The 10,446-nt window shown below is 44.3% G+C and overlaps 1 protein-coding gene across 1 annotated transcript in view; it reads left to right on the top strand.

Annotated features, from left to right (window-relative positions):
• Positions 1-6,029: 6,029 nt before the first annotated feature.
• The window catches only part of cabp4 (calcium binding protein 4), a gene marked incomplete at both ends in the record, with an annotated part of 13,889 nt that continues 9,472 nt past the window's right edge, over positions 6,030-10,446 (top strand). The window contains 3 exons of the mRNA XM_079999485.1: positions 6,030-6,085; positions 6,810-6,911; positions 7,387-7,513. Coding sequence (XP_079855611.1) covers positions 6,030-6,085; positions 6,810-6,911; positions 7,387-7,513 — 285 coding nt within the window. The remainder of the gene's footprint in view (positions 6,086-6,809; positions 6,912-7,386; positions 7,514-10,446) is intronic.

Raw genomic sequence — 10,446 nt, 5'->3', positions numbered from 1 at the left:
GTGATGTGGAATCCCAGGTACTTGAAGCTGCTCCCCCTGTCGACAGAAGTCCTATTAATCACCAACAGCGCGTGCGTCCTCGGTTGTAAACCTCTGCTGAAGTCAACAATCAGCTCCTTAGTTTTGCGGACGTTCAGGAGGAGGCTGTTGTCCTGGCACCAGAGTGACAGGTCAGCCACCTCCTCGCCGTAGGCCTTCTCGTCATCGTCGGTGATCAGGCCCACCACTACGGTGTCGTCAGCAAACTTGATGATGGTGTTGGAGCTGGACCTGGCCACACAGTCATGTGTGTACAGGGAGTACAGTAGGGGGCTGAGGCCACAGCCCTGGGGGGATCCTGTGTTCAGGGTGAGGGAGCTGGACACGTGCCTCCCCGACCTAACCACCTGGGGCTGGGCTCCAGGCACACAGCGGAGTGCTCAGTCCTAGCTCCCGCAGCTTGACAGCCAGTCTAGTGGGGACTATGGTCTTAAAGGCTGAACTATAGTTGATGAACGGCAAATCTCACATAAGCGCCCTTCTGGCCATCAGGGTGCGTGAGTGTGATGTTCAGTAGATCGCATCATCCATGGATCTGTTCGGCCGGTACGCGAACGGGCCAATAGTGCGGGGGAGGGAGGCGCTGATAATACTAATACTAATACTACTACTACTTATAATAATAATACTAATACAAAGTAATACAAATACTAATACCAATAATACTAATACTAGTACCACGACTACTTCTACTGCTACTACTAATAAAAATAATCATAATAATAATCGTAATACCAAAATACTAATAATATTAATACTAATACTAATACTTATACCAATAATACTAATACTAATACTAATACTAATACTAATAATACTAATACTAATACAAATAATACTACTAATACTAATACAAATACTAATACTAATACTACCACTAATAATAATAACCAGTAAAAGAAAAACAAACAAGAAAAATACATTTCATAAAATAAGTAAATATTATGCTAAATTTCAGTTCGGATCGTCAATTTAGACCTACACATTGAAGGATCACGATCATTCTCTCTCTCTGCGAATGATTGTCCATCATTATTTCTCTCAAATTATTGGCCTGACTTTATTAGCAACCTTGAACTACTTGAAGCAATGCTCTAATTATTCTCAAAATGATCCTCACAACATATTTTTTTGATTCCTCAGGTGACTTTTCTTTAAATAAACTTTTTTCTGTTTATTTATTTTTATTATTATTATTTTATTTTGCATTATTATTATTTCGTTATGTCTATATATATATATATATATATATATATATATAAAAATCATTTGTCACTTATATTAACATTATGTTTTTATTTCCAGACACTTGTAACCATGTATTTTAAAAAGTGCAATATTAATAATGCTTTACTTACTTGCATCCTCATTTTTCACAACATTTACATTGGGCGACCAACGATTGGGCAAGTGGAATCACAGCATTCAGAAATCTCTGCGGGAAAGATGTTGTTGTTGTTTGCTGACACACTGAACCTCAAAGGGGCAAAGTCCAGACTCAGAGGACAGAAAGCAGCCGGAATTTGGCACATCTCCCTCTCTCTCCACCGCAGAGCATGGATGGTGAAGGACGGGGGACCGGGCAGTGACATTTAAACTGCGCTACACCCACGCAAAAACTGTAAAAAACAAAAATAATGGAATAGAAATGGATGGCAGGGCTACAACATTTCATCTGCCTCCAGCAGCGAAAAGGCTGACGGAGACATGACTGGCCGGAGTCATATGGTCACGTCTCAGCTTGGAAGATTCCCAAAGTTGGTATTGGCCGCCCCACCGATATAAAATGTGGGGTTCAAGGGGAATTAGTTCCAGGAGCTTGAAAATCCCTAACCCTCTCAATCCAGAGCCAGAACTCCACGAACAGCGGTTTGTGCAGATCGGTAAATAAACCACAAAGTACTGGTCAGTCAAAGACACGGTCTAACCCCCAGGACAAGACGGAGGAAAGTAAGGAAGGGATGTTTTTTTTTTTTATACTGGTAATGGGCATGTTACTTGCACTTTTGTTCATGATTATCAAAATCAGTGATTGAAAAAGAAACTTCTTGCTCCTTGTTGCCAGTTGTCATTTGAATCAGTAAATAAACCCCAAACCCTCCCCCGATGGACCGTTATCTGGCAACGCTCCCTCTGGGACCCACGCCAGCCTGACATGGCTCTAATCTAGTCATATTTAGCGGGTTAATCACCTTCTTATAATATAATCCCTGGGTGAGGTGAGGCTGCGGAGACAAGCAGGAGTATCTTTTCGTCCAAAGGCGTGGGGAGAGGGGTAGTACCGGAGACATTTAAAGGCAGGGAGGCTCCGCTCTCTTTACCTCCTCCAGTTTCCAAGCCTGGTGGTGTTCCTCTGCTTGGAGAAGGTAAGGGGTGTGTGGGGCGAAAGCATGTTTTGCCGTCGTACTGGAAAAAAAATAGTGGCAGTGTCACCTTATTTGTGCCCGGTGTTGGTTAATATTTAAAAAACAACTGGCATCCGCCACCGGCAAAATATTTGGAATGAGCAAGTCCATATTTGCTGAAAAGGTCATTTTAAGCAGCAGACTCATTTCCTCATGAGTGTCTGACACGCCCCCACTTCTTTTTCCTGCCAAAATGGTTCCAGAGAAGGGTTGTACAAGATAGCAGATGGCAAGCCCACTGTTTGGATTTACTTTGGCTCAGCGTTTATGTCTCTGTGTATTTTTTCTCTGTGCTCGCACATCAGTTTCATTAAGCTGCCGGTGTCTGGATATGGCAATTAGACCCCAAAACAGCAGTGCGGGGGGGATTTTCCACTGCGGACAGGGCAGAAACAACATCCGGCAACAGTGGAAAAGGTCTAACTCTCATCTTCTGTTTCATCCCCCTCTTCTTGCCGGTGCCCGGGAAGGTGGTCTCAGTTCAGAGCCGTAGCAGCAAATCAATGCCAGATGTGCTGGGGGCGGTGGGGTGAGGGGGAGGGTTTGATATACGCGAGGGAAAGTGAGACATTACGTCGTCAGCGAAAGGTTTGTTACCCCGGGGATTGATTGCCTTCTGACCGAAGATTACACAAACAACGGAAGGATAGCACCATGAGGTTATATTTGTAGTTATTGCATGTATGTGTATGTATGCATGTGTGTGTGTGTGTGAGTGTATGTATATGTATGTATATTGTATGTCTGTAAGTGTACAGTATGTGTGTGTGTGTGTGTGTGTGTGTGTGTGTGTGTGTGTGTGCGTGTGCGTGTGTGTGTGTGTGTGTGTGTGCGTGTGTGGTCTGTGGTTGTGCCAGTCAGCTCGGTAGACGATGTCCCCAGCTTTTATTAATAAACCTGTAACCCGCTCAGCCTAGCCTGCAGTCACCCGCTCTTTCAAACTCATGTTGCTGCAACTAATTGTTGCTTTTTCCCGCCCATACAAGAAGCCAGAAAACGGCCTTTAGCTTGCAAGACAAACACGGACAATGATTTCTCAAGCTGAACTAAAACAAAGCAGCATTGCTTTGCAGCAAGCGCTTTGTCTCAACCGCACATGCCGCCTCACAATGGAAATGTAATCCAGCGCCGCTGAGTGCTATTCCACAACTGGCAGGCACAATTTGCACTGAACCTTTCCTTATCTCGACTGTCCACCTCTACACAAATTGCCCCAAACTTTGCTTTCCTGCATTTACTTTCATTCCTGTGTCACACTGCAGAACTCTTCCACTTCTCAGATTTGGAGCTTTACCATAAGAACGCCTAATGTTGCTCCATTGAACACATTTATAGGCTGCTTAGCAAATTATATAACACCCTATGAAACGTGGCATATTAATTACAGATTTATTGAAAATGGTCATCGAAATATACATGTATATATTTTCCTTTATTTATCCGCCCGCCTGATATAAACACATTAGTTTATCTTGCTTCACAAATTAGTTTATCTTGATCCTCCACCGCAGACCCTGCTGGTAAAATGGCAGGCCCTGCAAACGTTGAGTCAGCGGGGCCTGCGGTCCGTGAGTCATCACCAGCACACTTGGAAGGTTTAATTTTGCTGCGATGCACACGACTGTCTCCCCTGAAACACGTCTCGATGGTCCATACCATGGACCGTCCATACTGTGAACTGGTGACAGTCCATACCATGCACTACCCATAGTCTTTTGTATGGATACCAACAAACTATGGATTGTCCGTGGTATGGACAATCCATAGTTCTTTGCATGGCTTGTTCATGGTCTGGAGTGTTTCATTAACTATTGAATATCTAATTAACTTTGGGTGCTCCGGGGGCCAAACCTACCGAAGTCCTTACCAGAACACTCGTTACTTCCAGAAGTAGCCTGCACTCCTCCGTCAGCTCTGTAAGCTGTGTTTGTTTTCGCAGGCTCCCCTGAGCCCTCAATTCCATTGTTCCAATTAGCGTTATTAGGGTTTAAAATTGCATGTGTCAGCCCGGTGATTGACAGCAATTGGCCACTCAGGGAGGAGTTTTTATAGACGCACAGTGCCATTAAGTCCTGAAGTGGAATGCTCGTGAATTCAAGATTCAAGATTCATGAGGTTATTTATGTGTTACTATATGTGTGTGTGTGTGTGTGTGTGTGTGTGTGTGTGTGTGTGTGTGCGTGTGTGCGTGTGTACGTGTGTGTGTGTGTTGTGTGTGTTGTGTGTGTTTACCCTGGTGGGAGCGCTGCTCACTGAAGATGAAAGCAATTCTTGAGGCAAACAATGTCAGGCCACCACCATAGAACGAACGACGATATCTTGTGTTATCACACGTATAATGTAGACGCCGCCGAGGGCGAGAGGACGAGAGAGCCCATGTGTTTCTCAAGGCGGGGGAGCTATGCACACGTGAGTGGACGCACGCACGTTAAGTGCAGGATGAGGAATACACAATGAAGCGATTTCTCAAACGCTGACGCAGATTGTTTTTTTTTTTTAAATTAAAAACCACCCCTGGTTCCTATCAATGCACGCCGACCGCCCGCCCGTAGAAATCCTATTACAGAGCCCTGCACGACTTAACACGCTACTAGCGTGTTCCAGTCGACGCACACCTGAGAGCGTGACGGACAAGCAATCCCGACTCGCTAATGGCTCGTTTTCTTCCCATCAAGTGGTGAATGGGGGGAGGGGGGCGGTGGGCTCCTCGCGGCGTCTCTTCTCGTTGGGGCCCCGGTGATCGGCCGTGCGCGTCCGTCTCGGCGTGCAACAGACAACAGCCATCCGCGGGCATCACTACGGGCGGCGGGCGTTCTGTGTGCTGCGTGACGCGCTTGTGTCAAAGCGCCGGTGTCGGAACGAAGCGAAGGCCCATGTTAGAGCGTCATGGTGCGTCCCTCAAACCCAAAGCAGAAGCCTCTCCACGCCTGCTCCCGTTTCTTACTTATTTTGGGGTTTTTTTGCAACCTCTCAATCATATTGTTCCCCTAACTTCATCGTTATTTATTTGGTTGCTGTCCGTATAAATGTGTCACCTGTAAGGTAGGAGGCTTGGACTCTTCCCTCTTTCGTTCCACCTGTCTGGTCTTCTTCACGTCTAAATTGGGAGTGACATTTACATCCCAGGCTTTAAAAGGATTATTTACTACGCTTAAAAAAAAACCGAAAAAGACATTATGGCACATTGTCAACTACTCCCTGCACGGTCAATTGAATAAAGACGCTGCTTATCTATATTATTGTTACCACATGCTACATTGCACATGGCTTTATTTGATATTTTATACATATATTCTATTTTATCCATTGTAAATTATATCCTGTATGTTATATTTATATATTTTGTTAAACCTGAGCTGCTGTAACATCCACATTTCTCCACCAGGGGATTAAAAAAATGCTGTCTTATTCTAATCGTATATTATGTCAACTTTCAAGTTGATGTTGTGTCTCTTTTTAAATTTTCCAATTCATTCATCCCAAACAACCGTTCATCGCTTACACTCCTGTTTAGTCGTGTTCCATTATTTATTTTGAACCCGCTAACTTCACCATTTTGCACCTGGTCTTTGTCTTCTAGGCAGGATGTCTCTGAAAGGTGTGAAGGGAGCTCCAGACAGCAGACTATCCCCTGCTGCCAGGTTAGTGGGACGTGACCATGACAAAATAATAATTTGAAAAGAAAAAATGTTCTGGAGGAAAATGGAGGTTCTGGGAAGACATGGAGTTTGTATGTTTGATTGGGTTTCCTTGGTCCAAAGATCTCTTTACACCCTTTGACTGCGGAGATTGAGCTCGGGGGGCTGGATTCGCAAAAGCGTTCTTCAGACAAATCTTAAAGACGTTTCTCAAGCAGGCCTCCTAAGATGTTCATGAGAATGTTTTTAATGGCAATTCCAGAGTAGTCCATTTTCTGACAAATTTCTTAAGTTTCCTTGATAATACTTTCTTAAAAAATGTTCTTAAGACAATATTTAAGAAGATTGAAGAAAGAACTTCTAGAAGAAAGGTACTTCTGTGAATCTGCCCCAGCACCCCAACCTGAAGGCAAAGGGGGTAAAGTAAACGAATACTTAGAACTACGAAAGGAACTTACTAAAGTCTACAACTGTTACTGTAGAGTTCTTTGGGTATAAGGTGTTGCATAAAAACACCGTCTGAAATGGCCAATTGACTTTTGAACAAAGCAACAAGTCCAAACAAGTTCACGGCGGAAATGAAAAACACTCTTCTTGCGAACGCTTCCATCAGTCACGTCACCATTGATCTGATATTCAGAAAGCTGTCAGCGTCTTCACAGGGTCCGACAGAGATGAAAGGTGGTTGTCTTTGAACTGACGAAACGATGCTGTCTCTCTGTTCCAGTGCGTCTCAGAGAGGAGGCAAGGGAGGACCGGCCAGCAGGTCGCCCTCTAGGGGGAGGTTCAAGAACAAGGCGATGCAGCTCAGCCTCTCCAAGAAATTCTGGTTGTTTTTCCACTTGCTTTTCTCTCTAAATATTGATGTAACGTTCCCTGTATTGAGCCAGGCATGAGGAACGGATCGTCTTTGTTTCCATTCCCAGATCAGTGTCATTGATCCGTACGTCGGCTACAAACAACAAGCCTCCCTAATTAGTTGGCTCTTGTAAAGCTTAAATTGTGCCTGTCTTCCTCCCTCGGTGACGATGTTATATGATTGAATCGCTGGCCTACTAAGCCTCATTGTCGTTGGCTATCACGGCACTCAATTACTACCAGGGAGGCTCGACGGAGCAGTATCTTCTCTACATATCACCAGTCAGGCCCTTACTACAAAACTGTTAAGGGGGGTAGCAGCACCAGGGTTGACTAAAATATATGTATGACTGTATGTATATGTATGGAACAAATAATCTCTTGAACTTCAACTTGAACTTGAACTCTCCTAAACGCACACTTCCACACCCATATACACTTTGCAGCTCGCCCACTTCGTCTAAGAAGGGCTCTGGAGAAGAGGATGGTCATCCGCGAAGCAAGAGGAACCTGAGCAAAAGCTCAGCCGTGGCTGCAGCGTACATCTCCTACCTCAACAAGCTGTTTGGACAGGTGAGTCCAACTAAACCCTGATGTACAGCACAAGATGTACCTCAGCAAACGTAATCGCACACATGGGAATCCCCACTGCCCTACCTTCCATTTAGCAAGGGATAATGTCCAGCCAGCCGGTCATTATGACCAGCCCCGACAGGGTAATCTGGACCCCTAGGGGTCCTAGGGGAGTTGTATCACTCTGAAGGTCATTATTCAGCAACAAAACAAAAAAAAAGAACCCTAACCACGATCGACCAATCACATCTATTACCGCTATTGACCAAAAACTGATGAAAACTTGTTGTGGTAGTTCTGTCTACCACCCGCCACCCAAGTGGCATTTTCAGGGACGACCAGCACAGAGACACAGACGACGGGGTTGTAGACACTAGTTTATTGTAGAGAGTGGGTTCGTTGGAATAAGCCCAGGAGCAGATAGACATGTGTCATGACAAGGGCTCCTCACCTGAGTGTGTGTGGGGATGGGGGTTTTACCTGTTGCCCGTTAGACCAACCAACGAGCAACAGGTATGCAGCCACTCTGATCCTGGGCCCCCAATTACCTAGACCCAGGTCAAGTGTGGCTGTATGCTCAAACCACACCCTCCCCACACCACACTTGGCTACATGAAATACATGCATGCGGATCTTGCCAAAATAACCCAGTACTCTGTGAAGGGTACATTCTATAGCCCTCCCCATTGGCAGGAATTCTGGAAACCATGAAAATATATACGATTTGTTCTCTTTCCTCTTTCGGGTTTTGAGACCAAGATCTACTTCTGAAGTGACCTGAGGACAGATTTCAGGGGGGGTGGTACTACTTTTTGCCAGTTAAATTTTTCATCTCATTACACATTTAAAAAAAAAATCAATAGACACTTTTGGTTTGGCAAAACACCTCAATTTGTCCAGACTATGTGGCCTCGGGGCCCCTGAATAATTACCAATTTTCACCATGGCATGTCTTTAATCCAAATTAGGGAAACATGTTGAACTGGATAACTCCTATAACTACACTGGCAAAGAGGAACATTTCAGATAGATGGGAGGAGCAGCCGGGCGGGAACAAAAAGGGAGGTTGAAGTATGAGCAAAATTCTCCAATGCAGTCAGGGATGTCATGATGTGCACTACTCAGTAAAATAACATGATGCTGAGTTTAATATTTATTGAGACACTATATCGAAGAGGGGAAGAGGGGTTTGTTATTTCACCAGATGAGTGTTCATTTGAAAGCGATGCACTTTGACTTGTTACATCAAACCTTGTTTAACCAACAAAGTTGTTTTAAAAGAAACATTTTTCAATATCCATCCTCTAAACTACAGCGATTCAGATTTTTTTTAAATCTTTATCCTTGGAGTGAACTTTGGCAAAGTGACTCTTTTTGTGTTTTATTTTAAGAATAAAATGGATGGGTCTAGGCCATAAAACACCTTCCCTTTTCTCAACGACGGATCGTAATAGATGGCAAGGATCCATTAAAATAACAGCTCTAATGGAAGTGGTGATTATGGAGGTTTTATCAGTCCGTACAGTTTGGCGGTACTAAAAGCAACAAGCCAAAAGTCTGCAAATAAAAAGTCACAGTTATTTTAGTACTCACAAAGGAGTTCCATTAACGAAAACATAAATCCTGAAATACAGCATGGAAATTATACTCATGTGTATTGTTTGGTTGAATGAAAGGAGTTTTTAGAGAGGGAGTAGCTAGATAGATAGAGACAATTCAAATGGGAGAGGTTGATTGCGAAGCAAAGAGGCATAATGTGGCTGCTTGGCAATTTTTATAAAATTATATAGTTCAAAGGGGACCTATATATGCTCCTTTTTACACAAGTTAATATATTTCTCTTTTTTGTGGGAAGAGCCATCCTCCAACAAAAATCAGCGGTCTGAGCGGTCGGAGCGGTCTGAGCATGGCTTCAGACTGCTCACAACAAACTGACTGTGTTGCCTTATTCCACAGTTTGTGTATTCGTTGGCCCATCAGAGGCCCAAATGTATGTGCACAAGCACTGAAAAGTGAGTTTTGCATGATGAAGATTAACTGAAAGCCAGCAGCAATGTTTCAGTGTGTCTGAAAGGATTTGAAGTGTAGAAAGTGAGACTACGGCGACCAGACGTCCCGGTTTGTCCGGCACTGTCCCAGTTTCAAGCTGTGTGTCACAAGTCCCGACAGATATCTGTGAAATACCAAATTGTCCTGGTTTTCAGCAGAATTAAAATAGTTGTTCGTACTTGTATAAGTATACGTATACTTGTATACTTGCTCACTGTAAATTGTGTGCCTTCCGAGGTGTGTGCGTGTGTGCATATGTGTGTGTGTGTGTGTGTGGGTGTAGGGCCGGCACTTTAAGCGACTCCTCTGCCCATCCCCGTGCCTCTATGTTAAGTTATTGAACAAACAAAACATAGCCTAGGGTTTTCAAAATGTGGTCACCCTAGAAAAGATCCCCCTTCGCCCTCGGGAACCGGACCTCGTTGTCTTTATCATACTTTATCATCCCTACCTGGATGTGCTTACCCCTTTGACCCGAAATCTGCCTGCCTGGCCGGGGACTCTGACGGAGAGGCGAGGTTTGCTCCATCATCCTCTTAATCCCCCACCTATACACGAGTATTAATAAGCCCCTTAACAAGGTTTTACTGTCAGCTCCCATTAGATCCAAAGGATGACGGGGGTACAGTAGACACAAAGAGCCACAGAGAAATCCAGTTGTTGTGTTACATGCCAGCGACAAAAGGCGTACGAGGGGTGTACGGATGTCATTATTCAAACATACGTCCAAGGCAGCTTATTTTCTTTGGTAATGTCTACCATATGAGTAGCCCCACCCCCACATCCATGCATCATGCTTAAAAAGCGCTCGGCCGCGCATGCGAAGGCAGAGCACAATGACACAAAATTAATTGTTAATGGCCATCGACTGAGTGATTATTTTA

The sequence above is a fragment of the Zeus faber genome (genome assembly GCF_960531495.2).
Source record: "Zeus faber genome assembly, chromosome: 4".
Taxonomy (NCBI): Eukaryota; Metazoa; Chordata; class Actinopteri; order Zeiformes; family Zeidae; genus Zeus; species Zeus faber.
The sequence above is the reverse complement of the archived record's forward strand: the minus strand, read 5'-3'. Positions and strand labels throughout refer to the sequence as shown.